At 38.7% G+C, this 26,086-nt stretch overlaps 1 protein-coding gene across 2 annotated transcripts in view; it reads left to right on the top strand.

The window, feature by feature from the left end:
- Window positions 1-363: 363 nt before the first annotated feature.
- sntg1 (syntrophin, gamma 1) overlaps window positions 364-26,086 on the top strand; it is a 34,508-nt gene continuing 8,785 nt past the window's right edge. The window contains exons 1-13 of one of the 2 annotated variants that reach the window (XM_034888426.1): window positions 364-958; window positions 9,195-9,423; window positions 10,077-10,126; window positions 12,549-12,683; window positions 14,486-14,542; window positions 14,752-14,809; window positions 15,061-15,104; window positions 15,487-15,528; window positions 15,834-15,936; window positions 16,540-16,622; window positions 16,919-17,049; window positions 19,623-19,752; window positions 25,082-25,120. In XM_034888426.1, coding sequence (XP_034744317.1) covers window positions 10,100-10,126; window positions 12,549-12,683; window positions 14,486-14,542; window positions 14,752-14,809; window positions 15,061-15,104; window positions 15,487-15,528; window positions 15,834-15,936; window positions 16,540-16,622; window positions 16,919-17,049; window positions 19,623-19,752; window positions 25,082-25,120 — 849 coding nt within the window. In that variant the 5' untranslated portion in view covers window positions 364-958; window positions 9,195-9,423; window positions 10,077-10,099. Of the gene's footprint in view, window positions 959-9,194; window positions 9,469-10,076; window positions 10,127-12,548; window positions 12,684-14,485; window positions 14,543-14,751; window positions 14,810-15,060; window positions 15,105-15,486; window positions 15,529-15,833; window positions 15,937-16,539; window positions 16,623-16,918; window positions 17,050-19,622; window positions 19,753-25,081; window positions 25,121-26,086 lie in introns of both variants that reach the window. The other variant, XM_034888427.1, reaches the window with a different exon arrangement.

The following is a 26,086-nucleotide window of genomic DNA, read 5'->3' as shown; positions in this document are numbered from 1 at the left end:
GCCACAGGGAAATAGTGCAAATACTACTGAGTGACTGCAGCTTACATTGTGTGTGTGTGTGTGTGTGTGTGTGTGTGTGTGTGTGAGAGATGCAAAGATGTTTTAATTGACGATAGAGTCATGAGAGTCTGATTTTGCAAAGACTGAAAAATCCACCCATGCTATAGTTTCTCTTTTAAATGCCATTTAGCTCAGGGAAGTTGTAACATGCATTCACACTCACTGGCCTTTAATGTGAAAATAACTTTGATGTTGGGCGTTGCGTTGGAACAAATCAAATATTCTTTTTCTTTCTTTTTGCCGCAGATCTCATGTGTAAGCGGGTAAACCTTGGTATGAATCCCGAGTGAACACACACACACACACACACAAACACAGAGAGAGGACCGCAGTGCATGTAAATGTAATTGGCGTGAAAAAACGCTTTGTGAGATGTTTGTGCGTCTTCTTCAGCACGGGTGTTACGAGGGAAAGAGGAGTAGACGTCCCTAGAAACAGTAAAAAAGTAAACCATGTAATATTTATGGATCCAGAGTTGTGCGGGTGCCTTGGGTAAACGAAGTCGATTGACGCGCGCGTTAAACCAGTCGCATGTGATTTCCAGCTTCAGTCATTTTGGCAGCAAGATGCAAGAGAGAGACAGACACGGAGCTGTGAAACTGGACCCTCTGCCAGAGATGTCGACGAAGAGGAATCCCTGAAACCGCCGTTCCCCAGGAAATATGGACAAATCTGTTTTTCTGTGCGAGTGCGGGCTGTTTTTCTGTCGGTTTGTGCACATCGCTACAGAGTGTAGTGGACCAGGATGCCGTGTGGGCGATGCTGCCACAAGGGATACATTGTGATTTCGCAGAGATGTTTTAACAACCCTTGCATAAATTAAAATAAGAAAGCTCGTCACTCAAGGGATTGGACTGCAAAGGATCTTAAACATCACCACCTGTTACTAGAAAATCAGGTAAGGCTCATAGACCTTTTTTTTTGGTTTACATTTACACTGCCTCCTAATACAGTCCACGACGAACGTAGGTAGTTAATTATTATGCCAATCACCCATGAAACGAAACATTAATCCGTTTACAATGTACTTTTTTGAGACGTAATCTGCCTTAATGCTGCGCACCAAGACTGATGTACCAATCACCTAGCCTATATGATCCGGTTGGGATAATAAAACATCCCAATCGCCATTAGACACATTTTGTGTGATACCCTGAGCTGAACACTTCACTTATAATGGTCATTATGATGAAACACCCTTTCATTATTGTAGGATTTTTAGGGGATATGTGGGGTTTTAGAAACCTTCACATTGCCTCAGTGCAGGTAGCCTACACAGCAGCACCCACAGTTCCTCCAGCCAAGGCAGTGGCAGCAGACCTCTTTTCATCCATAGTCCTATTCAGCAGCGTTAAAGAACTCTCTGCACTGGATGCCAATAATGTACAACATAGGTTTATTTTTTACAAAATAGGCCATTTTAAGTTTACAAATCACTCCTCTGCAGCTTCTTCTTTGAAAAAGCATCAAGGCAACGTCCATCTGTAATAAACCTGAAGAGTATTTCAACACAGCCAGCTGCTGCTGGTCCAGTGTGTTTTATAGCCTAACAGAAAACTGAATTCTCATGTGTTTCACAGAATTCATATTGCTTCTTTAACTGTAAATTGGTCTGGCAGGGTGCACATATGCACGTGTCTGTTTCTTTCTCCTTATGGGCTGCAAGATGAAAGGCAATCACTTTGTATCTAAGAATCCCAGTGAGATGTAGAAATCAGACTTCCCATCAATGATTTCTGTGCTCGTAGAAGCACATGCTGAGTCCAGCTGAGCTGAGGGGAGCAGGTCCATTAGCTGGTCATAGGTCAGGAGCAATCGGTTTGATGTACTGGAGGTCTCACTTCCCCACAGAGGGAAAGACGTTGACATGTCATTGACAATTTTATGCCCTAGCACACGCATCCCCTCCCCCCATATTTCTGCTTATGTCCTAAATCAAATAGCCGTTTTGCCAAGTGACAGCGGTACACTGGCACAAACTCAGGCCTGAGTGAAATGGTGTCAGTCATGTCCGGTCAATATGTCAAATGGGTGAAAGAGGAAAGAGAGCCAGGGACAACTTGTTTGAATCCTCCATAATGGGTTTTAGTCTGTATCTACTGATAATTGGAAGAAAGGAGACTGCCACTAAGTTTTACCCAATATAATGACAATCTAAAGCACACTGGCATCGATCATGATCTGGAAACAATGTCTACACTGCACAACAAAGAGTTCCTCCACACTTTGTCTTCCTTACTTAAGTAATCAATAATTTGCTGTTTCTCCTGCAACTGAATCCCATCGGGTCGTTTAAGAATCCAAATTAGTCAAATCTCTTAAAACACACAAGGGTATATGTTGTCCTGAAGGCATTACTGGAAGCAGACAATGTACACAGTGACATCAAATATGTATGTTAATGCATTCAAAGTGTTGTTTGGAATATTCAAGGGTTGCACTGTCATTGCTTTGAGGGAAGAATTAATTAATTAATTTCTTAATATCATGTGGCTTCATTCACTGACCTATTTTGATCATGAAAATGAGGGCTGTGCTGAAAAGGCTGCACAAAAGAACTTGACAAGGCTGGCAGAAAAAAAAGAAAAAGTAGCAATGAGTTCCAGGGGAGTAAAAGGTAGAAACTAAAACATGACGTTGCAGATTTTTTGTGCATGTGAAGAAAACAGTCCTCAAAATAGAGCGGTCCTTTAACATTTCCCTGCAGCGATTGTTCTGTCGAAAGGGCAGCTAGGAGAGCCTACAGTATGTCACTGTAGAGCTGGACATCTTCATTACAATCTAGCCCCGGAGCCCGGCAGCAGAGTGGCAAATGTATCACACCTGATGTTTCTTTGGGGCTTTTATAGCAACTGTTTGGTCGACCAACCATACAAACTGCTCCAGATGTTGAATTCACAGAGGAGAAGCCATATGCTTTTTTATTACAGTGTGATGTATGAGCTGCACAAACAAAAAAGTGTGGATATCTCTCTCAGAGAGTACAGAGTCTGTGCCACAAAGTCACTTACTGTCATGCAACAAGAAAACCATTAGTCTGTCTTAGAGGAGACTGATGGCTAATGAAGCAAATGCACACCAAAGTCTCATGCCGGGGAAGACAGAAGACACAACTCTCATTTATATGCGCCTCGTGTACCAGCCCATCTGATTTAGAGGTTCAGGACTGCAACATAGACCAACACACTGAGAGCTACACGTAAGTGATCACTGCCCTAAGTAAAGCAATAAGGGGTGAGATTACACATGATGACTTATGATACCAGCACGTTGCTTAACATACAAGACCATCTAACACCTATAGCTCCAACACTGCATTTCTGTTAAATCTTTTATGCTTTGAACATGTAAGTAGCCCAGGCCAGACAATTTTAGGTCACATTTGATAAATGTGGAGAGTCTACTTATTTGTTAAGCAACGCTGCCTTGACAGAATGCTAGAGAAGCAACTCAACCCTGATGGAAGGCAGTCTTCTTCTATGCTATAAATTGCATTATTGTGTTTCCTTTGAACAAAGTTATTCAACCTGTGAATAGTAAAATAGCCGAGAGCAGCAGAACAGACTGAACAGCCGTCATATGTTTCTGTGCACTTTACTAGAAGTGAACACACAACAAGCACTTGTGAAGAATTTATTAAGGGCTGAAACAATCGGTAGATTAACAGATATATAAATGTAACCTCTTTACTGTTTGGAGAATTGATTTGTCATTTGTGATTTGCTGCTGTTTTCTGTTTTATTAAGTAGAATTTGCGTTTTGAACTCTTGTTCCAACGAAAAAATTAATTAGAGCTCCAAGAAATTGTGATGGATACTATTTTCTCATGTTAAAAGACTAAATGATTCAACCATTAATCAAAAAACTATCAGCAGAATAGTCAATAATGAAAAGTAGTTGTAGCCTCACATATGTCTGATATTGTAAGTTTTCAGGCAAATACTTCCCATTTTGCAGCTATAAATGACCCTAAGGGAATCATGCAAATTTTCTAGGAAATAAAGTAAACATAAACTTCATTAGTTTCTGAATACTGCTTTAATCTCCAGTCAAATGCACTGCTATTTAAGGTCCATGCATTTACAAAACTTAAATGATATCCCAAGACAGTCATTTGTTTCATGTCACACAGTTTGAATCCATAAATAATTTGCCTGAGCAATTGAGAGACAGTTCTACATTTCCCTACTTTATATTTAGTAAGTGAGCAGATGTGCCCTGACTGTGTAGCTTCATTTCAACGTAGCCTATAGCCTTTAGCAATATGCTGAGCTTTTTAATCCTTTCATGTACTCTACACACAGCATGGTGCCATTTCCAGGCCCCCAAGTCTTTTCCTGCTTGAGCCTCATTGGTTGAATTACAAAAAATTACTAAATATGTATACATATAAATTATAATTAAGAGAGTGAATTATGTAATTCAATGTAGTGCAACGGCTTCACGTTCATCTGTTGAACTTAATTAAGAACCTCATGTAAGATAACATGCTTGACTTGCCCAATCCATTTATCCACGGGCGCTGCCCTATTATGTCATATGTTAAAGAAAAGAACGATTAAAATCTAATTAAGGAGCCCGACAGTATCAAATATGGTGCAGGACCAGTGTCCTCTAGCTATAGTTTAATGTCTTGCGTATGTCTATCACTGCTCCCTGATATCCAGCAATATATCTGTGACGATTGTGAAATAATTCTCGCTGAGTTAAGTTGGCAGCCACCTGATATTTAGAGGCTTCCTGTTGCCAAAAAACATACATCATAGTCCGGACGGTCAAGAGTTCAGTCTATAAATGTGTTCATCCCTAATTTACTCCTCCTATCATTCATGAGCATCTGGGCTAGAGAGCCCCATTGGCGGTTGCCGGGGCTCAGGTATCGATTGAGTTACAAGGTAGTGAAATACTTTATTTTTTGATAAATACTTTTTAAAAGAATTGAAAATGTGATACTTTATCTTGTCGAAATGATCCATATTGAACTTAATCTGACAGCAAAGAAGGATAAGTAGCACTTCTAGTAGCACACAAAACAGGCGCTTTTCAACACAAGATGTGCTCTGCAAATACAAAACTGTTCAAGCTGCTTCGTTCCATGAGCCGTTCACTGCAGGAGTGAGTGACGGTTGACTTTATTAATGTGTCAAGAATTATCAGGTGACAGGGAACTTGCACACCACATACGTTTAAACACTATTCTTTAGATTAAAGCCATGTAGAGCTGAAACAATTATTCAACAGAAAATTAACCTGCAATAATTTTGATAATCAAACGGCAAAAGACAAAGCACCAAACTCACTGGTTCAAGCTTCTTGAATGGGATGATTTGCTGCTTTTCACTGTCAATTGAACATTGTTGGGTTTAGGACTGTTGGTCAGATAAAACATGATATTTGAAGATGTTTGGGCTCATAGAAGTTTTGATGGACTATTTCCCTCACATTTTCTAGACCAAACCATTATATAAGAAAATAATCATTATAATTTGAGCTTTATAATTGCATGAAAAAGCCCAACAAAAATGTGCCATTTTTACATAAAAAAATCACTGGTTCCAGTTTCTAAAACATGTAGGTATTTTCAGTTTTTTCCATTATAGTACATTTATCTTTGCTCAATTATATATTGAAGTATTGGTCAGACAAAATAAGTAATTTTTACTATTCCCCTTGAGCTGTAGGACTATTTGATAATTTTGTCTCTATTTTCTGATATTTATTGCCCAAATCCTCAACCGCTTATCGAAAATCATCTGCAGATAATAAATAATCATCAATATTGAAAGTGATTGTTTGCTTAAGCCATGAAGCCAAGTGAGGAATACTAAAAACATTTTCTGTTTTTGCCACTCTCACTCACTGAACAGGCCGTACTGTATGTTAAACCCCAGAGATACAAAATCTAAACAGATCAATGCAAACAGACACAAAAACCCAGGCAAATACACAGCTATAGATTGAGACATAAAGATCTCTACATACATACATACATACATCTAACTTACATTTCTACAAAATAAGTACAGAGAAACTAAAGTAAGAATAGATTAGCAACAACAATAGAAATAATAATATGTTGTCACACAAAGAGCACAACCCAACTAAATCCTGCAACCTTGAACAAAGGCATTCTCTCCTAATTAGGATAAATCTACAATTCCTCAGAACCAGGCACGTTGTCAGGAATTATGGACGGGGACAACATTTTCCAAATTGGGCCCCTAATCCAACCCGCTCTAGTTACATAACCCTTTGCAGTGGTTGGGGTCATCTGTATCCTTCTGAACTCACCTGGACAACAGGCCTGCTCATAACTGATGTATGGAAGAAAAATACACCCATTTTGCCTCTCTAGAATTCATTTCTTGGGAGGAAAAAGACAAAATGAGTAAAAAATAAATTAGTAATCATGATTAGTATTCTTCGTTCTGTGTTCTCTACAGAAATATTAAAGGAAGGTGTACATTACAGAAGAATTTGGCAGCATGCATTAGAAATGTCATGTTTTCATAACATAAACTGAGCAGATCCTGTGAAATTTCACTGTTTATGTTGAGGCAGGATTCTTTTGAGTAACATGTCTGCTATCATCACTCGCCAAATTAAAAAGCTGCACTCCCAGGCACAATATGTTCCGGGTTGCAGTACCAAGTGAACAGTACAGTAAGTGAAACCCATCTAAATTTTTTGAGTAGTAAACCTATATTTGCTGCAGCACTCTATGAACAGCTGCTCCATCTCCGTTCACAAATGGCCATTCATCATAGTGTACGGGCCACAGCTGTCCTCAAGCGATGGAGATGTCCCGTTACAATCTTCACATCATCCAAGCAATCTAACTCTGCTCCTCTCTCGGTTTCCTGCCATTGTGTCAAAGACAAGTGCATTGTTTGAAAAAACATTGCTTGGCAAATTGGTAGGGCTGAAAATATCTGATGCTGTGGTTGTAAAAGGAGTTACGCTGACTCAACTTAAAAGGCACAAAAGGTTTGGCCTATTTAATCTATGGATTCTTACAGAAAAATAAAAGGAAGTGCTGGTGCTTGACAGGATGTACTGGAGGCCACCTGGTAAGACAAAGTGCTCATCTCAGAGCTGCAGACACATTTTCAGCTGACCACATGAAGACATTAATTTTTAAAGCACGTCCACAACTGATGTCAGGATTTCTCTTACATCCATTACAGAGCTGGCTTGTCTCCGACTGCTCGATGTGGAGCGGCAGGCGGAGAAAGGTTGAGAACTCTGATCTTGTATCTCTGAAGTCAATAATCCTTGAATAATAAATGTGTGGAACACGCATACATTCACATAGTAAAATAATACATGAAGGATTCCAAATACATTTTAAAACACATATCAATAATAGTTTTCTCAGTTTTGTTTTTTTTCATATACTTGTATATTAATATTTAACTTAATAGGAATGTAAGTACATTTCACAACTCATTTGTTGCAGTAATAATTGTTGTTTTACTCATTATTTTAATTGTGTATTATTTTAATTATTGATTATTGTTTGCAGAATTCTTTGCCAAGTAGTTCATTCATGGTTCAGTTCTATAAAATGTCAAATACTTCTAAAAGATAATAATTCCTATTACATTTATCATCAGCTCAGGGTGATGTCTTCACGGCATCCAACTACAGTTCTTAACCCAATGTTATTAAATCAGATAAGACCAAGAAAAGCACAACATTTTTAGAAGCTGTACAGATTTTTGGCATTTTTCCGCTCAAAATGACTTAAACGAGAAATTTCCTATGATTAACATTAAGTTTCTGAACTACAGCCACCATAATGATTGAAATTGAATCATCTCTCTAAAACACAAACTGCACAGAACAGACTTGCATAGTATGTCAACATATATAGCTCCGCAAATTAGTCAGTTTAACTGGAGTTAACTTTGTCGCCATCACAAAAAATGTTGTTCAGACCTTATGATGCACTGACCGACAGCCTGCAGCTTTTACATATATTTTCTATTTGTGACTATGTAGGAATAATAACTAAAATAAAATAAATTTATTTAAGCTACCAACCTGAATTCATATATTGACGTAAAACCATGTCTTGCAATGTATTTCATAAATAAAATACCTGTCTAGGAGGAAGAAGACCCATTCAGGAACTCTTCAGAATCCTTTCCTATCCCACAATTCTCTACATCTGTTTAATGAGAGACCAAGGTGTTTTGTTGTGTTTTCTCTGCCTCTCTCTGTCGTTTTCCAATTTATGAAAACTATATAGACAATTTTCTCGATGATGTTCTCATTTGCATATGTAGGTCATATAGAGGCGCAACTATTCAATTGAGACTGTTTCATAACCAATTAAAAAGTCCTTGTAGCTGCTTTATGATAATCTGATATCACATCATCTAGAGGATATCTGCAGTGACGGTAACAAATTATTTTTTTAAAATACGTGAGGTTTTATCAAGGCTACTGTTACTTTATATAGTACTAACTTTATCAGGAGTTAATGATTTATGCATTAAATGTATGTTGAAATGCATTCCCTGTAATTTTTTTTTTTTTTAATCCTGCAGAACAATGATCATAGCGGTTAACGCCACTGCTCAACAAGAAGGTAGCATCGAGCCAACAATGCATTACAAACGAGGAGGATTTTACAAGGGTCTACTGTTGTAACTTAAACACTTTCAAAGAGTAATCTAGGCTTGGCATACAAAAAGTAGAAATAAGTTGATTGCATTTTGGCATTCATACGCACCGATCCACAGGTTTTTCTGACAGGTGTTAAGAGGATCCTTCATCGCAGGCTGAAGAATGGGATTGACAGTCTTGCGTTTGCTTTTGAATTTACTTTTTTGTTTACCAGATGTTTATTTGGGGAACAAAGCTGTGAATTGCTTCTGATCTCCATCCCACATAAATGCAGTAGTTAGATTGACATCACAATCATCTGTGTAGTTGGCAACTGTAGATTACATATTTTCATATGTAGTCAGAAGCTTTGAATCAACAATATTCAGCTCTGTTTTGGGGTTTCCTTAAAGACAGAATTTTTATTTGTGTGTAATTTGTGTTGAACAGCAGCTCCTCGCCTGCAAGTGGGTTTAGTATAAGAATAATACCGTAACTACACCCTCCTTCTGTTACTGCAGCTGGGACCGCCAGGAGGGAAACCCTTACACGATAGCCTCATTCTGTTCTTCAGCACCAGCTCTTCAAACCCCACAGCCGGCCAGGAGAGGTGACAGCACTGCTCTCCCACCACCCAAGTCTGACAACCATGATTCGGGGAGGCCCTCTGCTACAGCTCAGATCAGGGATCAACTCACTGCTTGATGGCTAGATCTCATCGTACAATGAGCTTGGGGCCTTTCTACTGAGGTAAGTCTCTGACTTCCTCTGCAGCACAGGTTCTATTATTCAAGTGTGAGACATTTTTGTTCTGTACTCGTTTTGTCCAGTCAAGTGGCAGTCGTGTCTAATTAAAACTGAGTGGAACTGGTTTATGTAAATGAGGTTCTTGCATAGCATTTCCTCAAGACTGTATATTCTGGCTGTAAAGAGAAAGTAAGATGTGGCATTTATTGTGACTTTTCTTTGACACCAAAATACGACTCAGGTCAGTATTTTAATTTCTCCCGCTGTGGCCCAGTTTTATGCTCACTCTGACAAGACATCAGATATGGCAACACACTTTATTTCTGGGAGCGCTGGATTCAATATTGAAACATTTATTAGGATACCTGGGTTCTCACCTTTGCTAATTAATTATTCATTAACACGTAATGGTCTCCAGTTTTCTCCCAAGATTGCTCATAGGGGATGTCAGTGTCTAACAGTTAAGTTGAGATAGAAGGAGCCCATTTCAGTAAAAAAATCTATTTGTCTTCATTTTCTAGGTTCGGAACTCAGAAAATAGGGAACCTGCTAACTATGCTAGTTTACATTGGCTGTAAGGTTTTGCTCCAGCGAGCTGACCTTGTTATTAAGCATTTTCCTCTGCAGTCTAACTAAATCTTTTTTGTCCATTGCAGTATCTCTCACTGTATAGTAGCACATGGATTTCAAGACTTCAAATGAAGAGGTTGGTAAGATTCAATCAACATGATATTTTGACAGTAAATTGATTACTATTGTATAAACAGCCTTGGGATTATCAAGTGCCTGAAATAGCATCACTGAAAGCATGCGGCTAGAACTGCACATACAGATGGGGCCCTGTATGCAGCCTCAGTGGCTCCACCCTCCCTTATAATAGATCCATTGTCACACCTGCACAACAAGGTATTTAACAAGTAAACACACACAATAAATCAAACTTGTGCCAAGTGTTGTGCCACAGTAAAAGGAGAGGTTGGTTATGATGGACTTACAGTTGATCCACTTTTTGTGGCTGTTTGTCAAACTGAGGCCAGTGTTGCATCACTTATCAGCTAACTATCATGAAATTATATACCAATGATAAAACATTCTGACATATTGCTAGCAAGTTGCTTTCCCTCTGATTGTTTTCTTTTTCGCATCTTACTTTCTGTTTTCTTTTGGTAATTTACCTTAATTTTTTAAAACGACATGGCTGCTTCAACATTCGATTCAAGTCGTCAGCATAATTACTGCTTTGGTAACAAACTTTAGCCCATATGACTGCAGGAGTGCCCTACACTATGTGCCTCTTTCAGAGGGGGAAGAGGTCTAATATTGTTTAGATACAAGAAATAATCAAATTTGTTGGTCAGCCAAAAGTAATAGATACAACTGTTTGTATGATATCTTACAAAAAGTCATGCTCAATTTTTGATGTTATACAACAAATGTCCAGCAATTGATCAGTGTGCCTGAACTCCCCTGCAGTGCAGAACCTGTTTAGGAAGCCAAACTACTTGGTTAGGTTTAGGAAATTATCACAGTTTTGTGACTTACATATGTGGAGTAAGGCATTAAAATGATATAATCGATTAAAATAATTTAAAGTTGACTTCCCTTCACATGGGACACGAACTGCGGCTCCTAGTCCAAGTCCCTGTGTGCGTTTGACCCATCCATCCATCCCGACCTCCTCACTATGCGGATTTTGTCGATCTTTTCAATACGTGACATGCTGACTTTCTCCTCAGAGCAGCCCTTCACGTCCTGGCTCACAATTAAGTGGCTTTATAGTGTGCATTACTCTTTGTAGCTGTAAGTAAGAACAGTAAATGAGAACAGCCTGATAGGTTGCTTATAATGCTAATGACGTCAAATTTAAAAACTGCAGATAAAAGCAAACTTTTAATACCAGGCTTTTTTGTTGATGTTGGGGCCCCTGGTTATTTGTTCCACTACTCCTTTCATTTCAGCCCTGGGTTAGAAAGAGATACGCTGCTGTGGAAATAGTCATGCACATACTACCTAATCAGAGACGACGATGTAGATAATAAGGGAGGCATGTTAGGAGGTGAGGGTAATAGATAGACATACAATAGGATCAGAGATAAGGCTAATTATGTACAATGCAAGCGCTACAACAGGTCAAACAATGCTCAACTACACGAGACGCTGTCTCACTCAGCTATATACAATTATGGCACTACTGCCCTCATTTTGCTCAGCTAATGAGTCTCACACTCACACATTACTTCACATAATGTGAATTAATGCCCAATTCAGTGCAATTCTCATGCTGCAGCTGCTTGCGGAGGCACAATTCTTCACATTACTCATTACAGATGAAAGACAATATGCTCCATAAACTGACTTTCATTCAAGTTTGACCTGCAGTTGTGACACTCTGTCTAAGAATAGCAACCACGCAACCGACTTGTCTTGTTAACTGATAAGCGGCGGGTACTGGGTGACGAGGATGCTGACACTGGTGTCTTTCTTTTCTATTAGCAGTCTTGTCAGGTGAAGGTGCTTCTTTTATTTAGACCTTTTTAAGTCAAGGACAGCGCAGGCATTGCAATTAGCAAGGGAGAGAGTGAAGGATATGCAGAATGCAAATTTATGCGGATTAGCATGTTCTAATGGAAACAGACACAGTCTTCACACTTGCTTATATGAAGCAAGGAAATTCAAATGTGGAGGGTGAGCTTGGTTCCAGATACTTAATTTCACAGGTTCCTAATTTGCCATCATCCGCATCAGCCTTACACGTGCAGTTAAACAAATGATTTAATTTGGTTCTCTCAGCGTGAATGTATACAAAGCACACAACTCATATAAAGCTGCTTCTCAGAGGGTCTGCTTGTTATTTTAAACCATAATACAGCAGTCCTGTATTTGCATTTGTATCAGTGTTTTTGTATCTAAATGTGTGATTATTATTGATCAGTGCTGAATATGGTTATTTAAAAAAAACCATTAACATTGAGAAAGAAAGTAGTAAAAAAAGAAAATAACAGCCAAAACTCTGTATCTTCATTTCCATGCATCCTGCAGCGAGTATTCTCAACGACATTACATTTCATGGCCAGTTAATTCAGTCGTGGAGGGATGATGAATGATTTTATCTTTCTGACTGTTCGCAGACAAAGACTGGGATTTATTTGATGCAAGAAGGTAATGAGGAGCCGTTTAATATTCGACTACACTTGGCCAAAGATATTCTGACCATTCAAGAACAAGATGTCATCTGTGTGTCAGGGGAGCCCTTTTATTCAAGTGTAAGTAACCCAGTCCATTTCATAATTACCAAATGCCACACTTCACACATTCATCAATTGAAATCAGTAATATGTACTGCACAATACATGAAGGTTACAGCACATACAAAAAGACACTGAATGTGAATAAAACATCTACGTCAGTTAATCTATGCCTCATTAATCAAGTGTAGCTATTAAATAGTGATCCACCTGCTGGAGTGGATCATGGTGTATAGAGTGTAATCTTTAAGCCACACATCACATCTGACATTTTTTTTCTTCACATGAATAAATTAGTGAATGAATAATAAATTCACTTTTCCCAATAAAAAAGAAGAGTCCTTGACCTCTCCCAAAATGTTATTTTAACTATTCATTCAGTAACATGTTGCTGGATAAAACTTTGAAGATAAATAGAGGAAGCGCTTATGTCCTCTGACACATGATTATGATAACTAATAACAGAAAGCGTGAAGACCTGCAACAATAATACAACCTTAGCATGTAGTCTCAGTGACTAAAATGTAATATAAAAGGTTGAATTCCTGCACAATGTTAGCACAGAATTTTTTTTTAATTCAGTGTTAGGTATCAAATTACCAATATGATACAACAACATCTTTTATACTAGAAGCACAGGCTGCAACAACCGCTATGTCATCACGGAACACCTGAGACAATTAGATAATCAATAATTGTTGAGACAAACAATATCCAGAGATCTAAGATCCATAGAATTTAATAGAAAACACACCAAAGAAATATATTTTTATGAATAAGGAGAGAACGGGAAGAGAAGTGGACAACAACCATTCCAAATTTCATATTCAAACTTGGTGTTCATAATATGTACACTGATTTGTTGTGGACAATTAAGATTCTGCCTGTCAGAGGTCTATTGTATGACTGAAGTATTGCACTTTTAAGGAACTTAGTGCTGACCATAGACCGTTAAACGGTCTATGGTGCTGACAGTGGGTGGGAATCTTAACAATTTCCATACATCATTTTATTTTCCTTCACACTTGGCTACCAGGTGTGCACCAGCCAACATTTTGTCATTCTACATTTACCCATCACAAAATAAAAAATTAAATCTAAATGTAATCTCACATATTGTATGGATGTAAATACTTCTTATCGTCAAGTGGCTAATAACATCAATGTACTGTATAGTTGGGGCTTGGTGATATGGCTAGATTTTTTAGCACTAAATAGTTTGTAAACAGGTGGGCCTATATGTCAGGATATTGCAAATGTATGCAAAATCACATCAAGATGTATCAAACTTACAGTATAGGCCAAATGTTTGGACACACCTTCTCATTCAATGTTTTTCCTTTATTTTCATGACTATTTACATTGTATATTATCACTGAGGGCATCAAAACTATGAAGGACCACATGTGAAATTATTTACTTAACAAAAAAGTGTGAAATAAGTGAAAACATGTCTTATATTCTAGTTTCTTCAAAGTAGCCACCCTTTGCTCTGATTACTGCTTTGCCTTCTCTTGATGAGCTTTTTGAGGGAGTCACCTGAAATGGTTTCCCAACAGTCTTGAAGGAGTTGCCAGACATTTAAGAAACGCTTAATCTTGTTCAAAACATTTGTAAAATGAAAGAAATATCTAAAAATTATAGAAAACAAATAAGGATGTATTGATTCATATTTTTTAGGTTAAGTCTTGCACCATTTTTTTTCATTGTGATTAAATTAAAGTTCTGACAAAAGCAGCCTTTCTCACTTGCTCTGTTGTAAGAGATCCCACAGGAACTGGACTGAACTCATTTACCGGCTCTAACTGAATCTCTTTCAGGAGAGGACTGTAACGATCAGGAGGCAGACAATTGGAGGGTTTGGCCTAAGCATCAAGGTAATTTAGATCTCAGCTGATTAGGCTGCTCCTCCTAGCTGCTTTAAATTATGTCTGAAGTGTTATCGATCATTTTCTTTTCAAACCACAATAATGATTATTTTCTTGTCAGACTGCAATAACAGCGATAGCAGAGGGACTCGCTGACAATTGTGTTTCTTTTTAATGTCTTTGGCTCATTCTTTGTTTGTGCTACCTTTTCTCGTCAGGGTGGAGCAGAGCATAAAATCCCTGTTGTGATATCAAAAATATCTAAAGAACAAAAAGGTACATTGTTGTTTATAAAAACGTTTTTCACATCTCCAATTCCTTATATTTCTTTATTTCTTACATATCTAATTCCTTATATTTCTTTATTTCTTTGTATTTTTACTCTATTTATAATATTTGTGCAACTGCAACACAGAGTTTCCCTTCGGGAATCAAGAAAGTATTTCTGATTCTGATTAAAACTCAGTCCCTTTGACTCCTCTAGTTTCTTTTTACTAATGTGATTTTTTTTTATTTTTTATTCCCAGCTGAACTCTCCGGGCTGCTTTTCATCGGAGACAGCATCCTTCAGGTAAAATGCCAAAACTCTTGTCTACACCTCTCATCCTACTCTGCAAAATAACACATACTGCATCTTTAATAATTCATGTGCCACATGTCTACAAAATTGCATCCCTACAGTTAAATGTCACATCCCAGATCTTTCATTTGTTACATATATTCCAGCAAAACTCATCTCTCTCTGAGCTCATCTGATGCAGAGGATACATTTACAAGCCAGCTAAAGACGCTCTGTATTCATGTCAACTGTGGATGAGACTGTTGTTTACAGTGTTAAGCGCAGATGCCATAACAGTTATCGTGCTTTCCTCATTTATCATTGTGAAGATCCAGCTACAGTGATGTGATGCCAGCAGTATTATATGGGGTAACCCTGTTACTGTTGTTTTCAGATAAATGGAATAAACGTTAGAAGTTATCGCCACGAGGAAGTGGTAAGCGCTCATCTCATATCTCATATTTTCGACAATGCAACAGCTCTCTCAACAGCTGATCTTTTCTTCCTTTAGGATTTGTGTATTTTTGTCATGCAAAGCCAAATGTTTTTGTTTCATGCTTTTTTCTTTTTTTTTAAATGTAACTGCAAGAAATATGTGTGTATGTCTGTGTACATCTCTTATCTTGGCTTTTCCAATCTTAGGCGTAAGCACACCATGTTTTATGACAGCAAGCAATTGTCAGAAAACCTCACATTTTACAGATCCTTCAATGAAAATAATCCCGCGTTTTTAACTTCCAGGTCCAGGTTTTGAGAAATGCTGGTGAAGAAGTGACTCTTACTGTCTCTTTCCTAAAGAAGACCCCTGCCTTTCTGAAACTGCCTCTGTGTGAGGACTGCACATGTGAGAAACCTCTACACTAACTTTTTAATCACCATTACTGCAGTGCAAAAATAATTAACCAAGAGTATTTATAGCTTGTATTAATGTCAGTCTGAGGATTGGTTGTCCTGGTGACGGTAAACTAGAGCCTGAAGAGCCTCTTTGAAAATAAGAAATATAAATTCAGTTGCTTAATGTTCTCGACTTTGTGTACTCATCTTGACAAGCAGCACTAAATAATGATGCCACTTTGCTAAAGAGAGGGGAAAAAGAGAGGAATGGATGCATCTCCAGCTTCACAAAAGATGCTAAAGACCAAACTGAAAGAATTGACATTGCTCATTGTGGTGCAATTGATTGCTCTTGCATGGGGAAGCTTCAGTCCCGTCATCAGACATGAAAGCTTTCATAAAAGCCTATTCACGTATATAGGCCAGTTTGACTGGCCATCCAAACAGTCAACTGAATACAAATTGGCACAGAGCAGCAGCCCACACTGGAGGAGAACAAAGTGGCATGCTTTGTGTTGATATCTGTGATTCACTGCAATTGAAAACCTACATTTTTAGTTTTTAATTTCATTTTTATTTGCCTTTTTTGTGTGTGTCCTTGCTGTACATTCAGGCATCCCCAGCGACTACAGCAGTGGGACCTCCTCTCCTCTGTGTGATAGCGGCCTGCACTTGAACTACCATCCTAACAACACGGTACTCTTTTCATTAGCTTCATCTTTCAATTATTCTCGAATTGTCCCTCTGTAACCACGCAGCAGGATTCCTGGTGCCAGAAAGTTGTTCCTATGCAACTGCCTTTCGCTGAGAACGGGGATGCTCTATCTTTATCTTTTGAGGAGGGTGAATCAGATTTCCTCTGCCCCTCGCGCTCGCTCGGCTTGCCTGTTTACCTGCAGCAACAGCAGCAGCAGGACTGTTGACATGTTGATTGTTTGAGATTTGCAGTGTGGGAAACAAGCACCTCTAAATAGCGTTTCACACATCTGCAGGACACGTTGTCCTGCTCGTCCTGGCCCACGTCCCCGGGGCTTCGCTGGGAGAAGAGATGGGTGGACCTGCGCCTTATTCCACTGCTTCACTCACGTCTGTCGCAGTACAACCCGGGCTCTGACATCTGCAGGTAAGCTTTGGGACTTCATATTGAAGAGTCAGTGGTGTCTGTTCTCACTTGCAGAGCTGGTATCTTCCTGTAAGGAGATGGGCCTACAGTTAAATTTGTTTAATCCTTAGGGAGTTTTAAATAGAGCAGACTGCCATCCTATTAACCACATCCCTTTCCTTTTCCTAACCAAAATTAAATAAGAAAAGGAGTTCTGCAGGAAGACAACCCTACTGCATAGTGTATCCTTGACGTAATAAGTCATTAAGCTGTCAATAAATACATTTTCATTTTGCTACACTGTGGATGATAGTAATCTTGTGGATTGACTCTTAATGGACCACACTTGTGGTTTGGCATGTTTTAGACCATTAACACAAAAATTGCACAAGTAGAAGTTTTTTTTAGATTGATGAGCCATGTATTGGGCTGCGTATTCAGTTTATTTTATGCAGAGTCAAGTTCTTTGCATCTTCAACACTTCAAACTTAAAGCGGACCAGAGTAAACATTTTGTTTGCTTTATTTTGGTTATGAAATTGGGAGTAGGCCCTGTTTTGAAAACGTATTGATACATTTAAAGCCATACAGGGATGAACCTACAGAGAATTTTTACCTGAATCTGCTGCTCTCCTTTACAGAGCTTTATAATAACTTTCAGCTGAGGCAGCAAAAGGACAAAAAAAAACACTGTACACTACCTGCACAGCTCAACACAGCAGACAGACACAGCTAGTGACTAGCTGCTTAGTGGATTATTCAGCTGCTGACGAGCCAAATATTTCCCCCAGGAGTTAAAAAGACCATAAAAAACAGTAATATTTAACTTTCATTCAGTTGGCCACAAACATCAAACTGCTAGATATGTAGATGAGCAACAGTTTGCCAGAAAGTTTGCCATATCAACTTAAAGCTTTAGTGTGTAATTTTTTTATATTAATGAACGTTACATTGAAGCCACTGCAAAATGAATTGCTACAAAGCTAATTAAGAATTATCAGCTCTGCACAACTCTCTCTGTGTCTCTCAGTATGGCTGTGTTTAGAAACTAGTGTTGTCTGGTGACTTTTGCACGCAGAAATTTAAGTGAAGATAATTAACTCTTCTGAAGAGTCCAAGTTTTTTAAATCCACAGTGTCCAACTTGGCTACTTGGTTACAAGCCTTCAGTGACAGCTGTGCGCTGTCACTGAAGGCTTGTAACATTGGGGCATGCCAACAGTTTTGTTCTCATTACTTAGAATTCCTCATGGGGGAGACAGAAACTACACACTATAGCTTTTTTGGGGGGTGGCAGTAGCTCAATCCGTAGGGAGTTGGGCTGGGAACCAGAGAGTCGCCGGTTTAAATCCACATACGGTCCAAAGTATGGGGGTGGACTGGTAGCTGGAGAGATGCCAGTTCACCTCCTAGGCACTGCCAAGGTGCTCTTGAGCAAGGCACCAAACCTCCAAATGACCCACTGACATCTCTCCAGTATTGCATGTATAGGTACTGAGCATGTATGTGTAATTCAGGCCTGTGTGTAATAACAACATTAAGTGGGATTAATAAAGTATACATTATTATTATTACTATTATTGTTATTAAACGGTTTTAAATTGTTTGCAACAAACGTGCCAACACCTTCATTTTTGAGGCTCTGAATTTACCATTGGACACGCCCAGGCATGAAACGGGAGGCCCTAGGCTGCAGCCATACCCGACCCGTTGTGTTTACAGATTGCTTCCACTGCCCCCAAGTGGCCAAACAAATTCAGTTATTGCAGGTTTAAAGGAATTATTTAAGCGTGATTTATGTTTCTGCATAAAATCTACGCTGTTGCTACATGCGTAGGTATGTGGAGATACAAACCTATGCCAGACCCTACTCCTTAGCCTGACTTGCACCTCTTGAAAAATGTAACTACATGTCGCGGCAACGTACGTTGCTCAGTTGTGGCTTGGTAGCATTGCATTTCCCCCTACTCATTTCCTGGTTCTCCTTCTCCATAAACAACATGAAATCAAGGAGAGGGTTAACTTTCCCTGTTACAGATTTCCCACCTTGGTCATAAAACACAGGGGAGACCAAAGAGGGGGTTCCTCTCACTATGACTCTAGAGTCACTACTCGCTCTGAAGCTGGTTGCCGTCACTCTCTCACTTTCTCCCTTGCTCTATCACCCACTCCCCAAACACACATAGGACGCACACACCAGTGCACAAGTATAAACATCAGGCCATTTACGTAAACTACGGCAAAAGCTCTGCATGGAGCATCCGGAGAATCATACAGTATATCAATCTTTAGATGTTAGATGAGAATTGTTATATTTGTGAAAGAGTCTGCCCAGTGGATATTCCATAAAATTGAATAATTTGGCTTTGACCAACTAAAATAAAGTAATATTGAGGAAAATAAATATTGCAAGTACATTTGTGTTTGTTTCTGGTCAAGCTTTTTCTCATCCCATAGTGATATCAATGGAAACTAATGGCTTCTTTAAAGATTGTTGATCAATTAAATAAGTAATGAGTTATGTCAGTGTGTTGTTTGTAGGTCGTGAGCTAAAAAAAGCTAAATCACTCCATAATCTTTTTGTTTTTCTCTCCAGGAAAAATGCTTTCCATGTCATAGCTGTGGACGGAGTGTGCAGCGGAGTTATACAGTTCCCCACAGCTGAAGACTGCTTGGACTGGCTTCAGGCAATAGCAAGCAACATTTCCAGTCTCACCAAGCACAATGTGAGTATAAACTAATAACACTTGATAGCTCTGCTGCCTCTCGCTGTCCCCCATGGAAACCAATAAGATGTTGGGTCAGGAGTTAGTGCAAAAGACTTTCAATTTGTGGCTCGTCAAAAAGTCCCTTTGCAAATGTCATGGCATTGAACATATACTGTATTAATGTCTTTTCACAGTGGGTGTAAAATACACACCTATTTATTAGAGCCTGAGGTCACAAGAACAGCAGTTGCGCTTTACTATACTATCCCCTCAACCAAACTCATGCACTTACTGTATAATATTCTAATTCAACATAATATGTAATTCAATAATGACAGAAAGAGTCTGCAAAAAACAAAGACTTACTGTTTTATTCTTTCTCTTGTTGTGAGCCTATTGCTTTAAAGAAATCAAAGTATGTTTCCTGATGCTCGGCGGGGTGTACAAATAATGTTGACAAGCTCCATCATGTGTGGTGGCTCACACAAAACCTAACAGAGAGTGGCTAATTGTACTGTGTGTGTGTGTGTGTGTGTGTGTGTGTGTGTGTGTGTGTGTGTGTGTGTGTGTGTGTGTGTGTGTGTGTGTGTGTGTGTGTGTGTGTGTGTGTGTGTGTGTGTGTGTGTGTGTGTGTGTGTGTGTGTGTGTGTGTGTGTGTGTGTGTGTGTGTGTCCTGGGGAATAATGGAGCCCTGGTTAATTGGAGTGGACAAAGTCATGGACGTAACACTGATTGCTCACTGCCAGAATGGTCTCAACAGTGGAGAGTGTATTTCTCTCTCTGGCCTCAGCAGTAACTGAGGTGTGCAAATGAGCTGGCAAACTAGATGGGTGTAGGATACACAGATTTCAGATGTTCTAAAGACAATATGATTGTAATATGGTCAACACTTAGGTGACACATTAGGGAATGAAGGTTAATCACAAAGGCAAAACTAAGAAAGAAAGACAAGTAACCTGGATAAGTTAAAGGTCCCATGGCATGAAAATATAACCTGACGAGGTTTTTTAACATTAAAATGAGTTTCCCCAGCCTACCTATGGCCCCCCAGTGGCTAGGAATGGTGATATGTGTAAACTGAGCCCTGGGTATCCTGCTCTGCCTTTGAGAAAATTAAAGCTTAGATGGGCTGATCTGAAATCTCGCCCCTTATGAGGTCATACGGAGCAAGGTTACTTGTTTTGGGGTGAATAAAATTTCTCTAGGCTGAGTTTTCCTAGTATCCTAACCAAAAAGGCTCTGGATGCTGCCAATGTTGGTAGGTAATATGAAAATGGCTTGTGGATTTAAGACAAAAAATAATAATTTATTGAATGAATCAAATTTGAACGTATGTGTCAGTGGCTTGTTGCTCTTTACATTGTTAGTTAAAGCTACAATGTGTAAGAATTTCTTCCATCTAGCGGTGAAATGGTATGTGACAACCGACTGAATTTCACTTTCTAGCCACCTCCCCATTCCAAACACGTTATAACTCCTACTGTGGCGAAATTAGCGACAACTTCGTCAATTAGTGTCTCATCTAGTGTAATAGTTTTGTTATTTTTGTACCATTTCATTGCTAACATTAGCTATCAGGTTTCCATACTAGTAAAGTATCAGTGCTATTGTTATTCTGTATATTGTACAAGATTAATAGTGTAAGGCAATGTTTGCAGTGTATGAGAGAAGCAAAAGAAGTTTCGGTGTTTAATACTGTATATTAACTGAAATTAGCTCTTGATATCTCCATTGTTTACACGCAGCTGTTCTAGCTGTACCTGGCCTGTGTTACATTATGACATGAGTTTTTTGCCAGGGAAATCCCAACACATATTAGTTCTTAGTTTATGTTAAAGGTAGACAATCCTTTTTCATCATTGACGCGAGGAAAAGTACCCTAGACGTTCTAAAGTTATGCACAACCATGTTATGTTATGCGCAACCTTGTACAATAATATATACTTTGGTCTTTTTGCTTGTCGCGTTGTTGTTTTAATTCTCTTTTTAACTCAATTACATGTCCTCGACAATAGGTGCAACAGGCTTTCAAATCTGTCGGCAGTAAATTAATCTTCTCCCACCCTCACTCCCTCCCTGGCATTTGTCACAGTCAGTGCCACTGAGTGAAAAGCACCAAAGGCGGAGCAGTATAGCCTGCATCTCCCTTACCGCAAACGCATTTCAAGATGATTCTGGAGCGTCTGCCCCAGTTGATGCAAGCGTAAATGTCGAATTCCAAGCCAGTAGGGATACTTGAAATTTATGGTGGAGGTCAATATTCTTAATAAAAGGACAAGTTTGTAAAGGGGAATACAGATTTTTATAAAGAACAACTACAATGTAGCTTTAATTTTTCTATCCTGGCCTGGGAAAGTACTTATTGGATTTAACTTATCATTGCACTTACAATAATGAGGGTAGCTGTCCTCAATTTAGGTCATCCTGTATGTCTCATATCCGTTTTTTCCTGCATCCACCGTGTGTGTGCGCGCGTCAGTCGAGCAGCAGCCGGCCCGCTGCAGAAAGCCAACAGGATTTAAACAGCACCCGCTTCACAGACTTTCGAGTTAAAAATCGTTACAGCCTACATTGGTGTTAAAATGTATACAGGTTGGCTGGATGGACTGAAATGTTTTGGGTAGTCTTTTGCTGTATATTTTGTTGGTAAATGTGAGTCACACTTGTCTTCATATCAGAAACAAGGAAATTACTTTGGCAACAAACGTGTGACATCAACACATTCTGCCTCCCGCTTGGTCATTGGCTCTCAGAGTCCCATACGGATGCAAAGTCTGGCACGTGGGGCTGCTGGGATCGGTTTAAGTCGCACGAAAACTCTGGTTATTGGTTAAATTTACGGAAACGTTGCGGCGATTGGTCAAAACTGCGAGTCGCACCAAAGTCATGGTGATTGGTTGAATTTGCGTGAATTGCCATGATTGCCACATCGCAAAATCCTTATACAACCATGCTAGCTGCTCTGTGCGGCGGTACTTAGACACTGGTGCTTTGAGATAAATGCTAACGTTGACATGCTAACATGCAGATGTTTAGTGTGTTTGCATGATGACATTTGCTAATTAGTACTAAAAACAAATTATATCTGAGACTGGTGTTAAGGTCATTTGTATTGCATATATTTGGTCATAAATCACAGAAAGATTTTGAGCTGAGGATTTTGGCGCTAGATAAAAAGTGAAGAGATTGCCAAAGTCATCACAATTTGGGGGACCTGATTCTCAGTACTTCAAAAGTGTGAACTCCATGGTGGCACTAAAAGAAAAGATGAAGGCTATCCATATTCAGTAGCATATATCGTCTAATGACCCTAAATGTCTGAATGAAATTTAATCCATCCAATAGTTGAGATATTTTAGTCTGAACCGCAGTAGGAGACACACAGACAGCTGTGAGGGACTCTAAAAACCAATGTAACACATATAATAACTCATTTATTCTTCCTTTCAACTAAATTGCACCAATCAGATATTAAATAATAACACGTTTTTTAATTTCATATTTGTATGATGTTTCATTTTTTTCAATGTGTTTTTGTGCTTTGTGTTTTCAATTCTGCTGCTGCACAACCTATTGCCCTTTAGGGACAAATAAAGTGATTTACTGATTGATGTATCGTGCTGAGGATCAGCCAGAGTCCCACAAAGACCTTAAAAAATTCAATAAACTATAAAACCAGGGAATGTATTTGAGGGACTTGTGGTAACACATTTTTACTTGTTTTGTAAAAGTCAAAATAAATATTTATAGATAGCCCTTTAAAAAAAAAATATAATGAAAATGAATGAGCTCCACATATTTAACAGGGGTATATGGCATATGAGATGTGCAGTTGAACCAAAATAGCACTGACACCTAAAAATATGAAAATCACGGACCTAATTAAGAGTAGGCTCATTCTCTGCTTCTAGGGTAGCTTCAGTCTTTATTTGATAACTGTCATGAAATTGAAATGAGCAGATTGCAGTAAAATACTACACCATTTGTCATGAAAAAACGCCTTTAGTTCTCTAAGCGATGGAGGAGGAAGTCCATGCTGCTCTCTACAAATGTAAAATGTTCTTCTGCAACTTCACTAGTACTTGAGATAATAATTGATAAAATGAGAAATTGTTGTGCCAAAGATGTTCAGTTTACCATTAAAGTAAACATACTTAAACGTAAACAGTAAATATATAGTGTTCTTTAGTATTTTGCAATATTTTACATGTACTCAGGAACCCTTTGAAAATTAGACCTTAATTGTAATGGGACTTACCTGATTAAACAAAGGTTTAATAACAGCTGCAACACTCTACAAGAAGCAAAAATGATAATATTACAGTAAAGGATTTAACTGCAGTCCATTTGGTATGAAGTTTTATGTTGATGATATGTTGTTGTATAAGCAATGAAAATGGCAATGAGGTGCATCTGTTACAATGCAGCGGAGTGAAGTACAATGTTTTTATAATAGGCTGTGGATTAGAAAGTCTCTCAAAACTGAAATACATAAGTCAAGTATCAGAACCTGCAATTCTTTTTAAGTACAGCACTTGTAGAGTAAGTGTTAATGACTTTTTGTACTTTTCCCTTCCAGTGAGGGTTCTTATTTTTTGGTAGAGGATGAGATGCATGATTTGTTTGTAATAACAGAACTGGACCCCACAGCCTGTTTGCTTGTTTGTGTCAGAGGTGGGTTAGACCTGCAGTCGCTGTGACTGGTCACAACAACCAACAGCTGAATCTGAACAAACCCACTGTCACCGCTCCTGCATACCATCTTGTTATCTGGCGGTTTCGTTTCAGCTCCTCCACTACAAAAACATTCCGTTTTCTCCCTCGGCCCAGACTTCAGCAACCTTTCAAAACAAGCAGCTGTGACTTGTTCTCGCCTCTATAGGGTATAGGTCTGGATGGCTTAATTTAGTGTACTGCTGCTAAGAGAATTATATTGATAGTATAGTGTGAATTAGGAGTGAATGATACCTGTGATTTGAGCAAAATGTTTTAATTTAAAGCCTGACTGCTCTCTCGCTAGTTTCCCCGGTTTTATTATCACGGAGAGAATGGATTTTTTTTTTTTTTTTTTAGGAAGAACCTTGGGTCACTGTGGAAATGACTCTATCTATCTTATTTTGTAATTTGCATGCATTGAATAAATGAAGTATAGCCTTAACAGTGTTCCTTCAGTGCTGTGTTAACATGTTAGCACGGACACTGTGATCCATAGCTCTTAGACACATTGTCACTGATTGAGCGTCCCTGCGGGGTCCGACAACTATTTTACATTATTCCAGTAATTGGTGTCTGATTGTTATCAGGAAATATCTAAATGAATTATTGATGTTCTTGTTCAATTTAACAGGTAAAGAAGATTAACCGGAATTTTCCAGTTAACCAGCAGGTAAGATGTTCCTCTGGGTAGCTCTGACTGACTTTTATTTGTTTATTATATCCTTATCTTAAAAATCACAAGTAAATCTAACCAGGTTCGTCATTGACAGAAGGGACATAGCTTGCCAACTATTACAACACAAGGAGAATGTTTGCATCATTTAAGTCTGTCCATTGAGAAATGATCAGAAAACAACATAAGTGCCTTCAGTCAGTTAACTTGGAGTTAATGCGATGGTGGGGTTCCTTCTTTATTACTATTTATTTTGATTTCTGCCACACAAAAGCATGGGAATTCACTTGACGATTATTTCAAAAAAATAAAGCAGGATGAGACAAGACTGCTTGTCTCGAATCTTTCACAATCTTATTTTGCCATCCTTCCAAAAACTCCAAACAGTAAAGAAAGAAAGCAAACATTTTACTTGGGTTGCAATCACACTGAATTACTGATGGTGACATACACTGTCTGAAATCATGCATCAGAACATTGTGTACGCTTTGCTTTCTTTCTCTTCATTTCACCATCAGTTTCTCCTTAATACTTAAAAGGGGCTGTACCTGACATTCAGAACATTAATATGGCAGTAAACAAATATTTGCTATGTAAAGATCTGGGGGAGTAATGGCTTCTTAAGCAGAGAAGGAAGTCACACTCCGTCTGTGTGATCCAAGCTAATCTGTTCTCTGTTTAGATAGTCGGTTTGGCCACGCTTGAGTGCGAGTGGCCGTGAAAAAATTAGGTAATTCACCTACTGGGGGAATGGTCTGTAGAGGCAATATAGCCGTCTGTTTTTTGTCACTATTTCAAGTACAGCCCATTTAACTTTATACTATTTGCCTTCTATTAGGAGTTGGCAATATAGTAATACTTACATTGAATTGATTTCAAAGTACTTCTGCTAGTTTATAAATCACTCAATGGTTTAGACCAAAATACATTTCTGATCTGCTACTACACTATGACCCCCCCCCC

The sequence above is a fragment of the Etheostoma cragini genome, chromosome 12, assembly GCF_013103735.1.
Source record: "Etheostoma cragini isolate CJK2018 chromosome 12, CSU_Ecrag_1.0, whole genome shotgun sequence".
Lineage (NCBI taxonomy): Eukaryota > Metazoa > Chordata > Actinopteri > Perciformes > Percidae > Etheostoma > Etheostoma cragini.
Note: the sequence above shows the minus strand (reverse complement) of the source record. Positions and strands in the feature narration are given on the sequence as shown.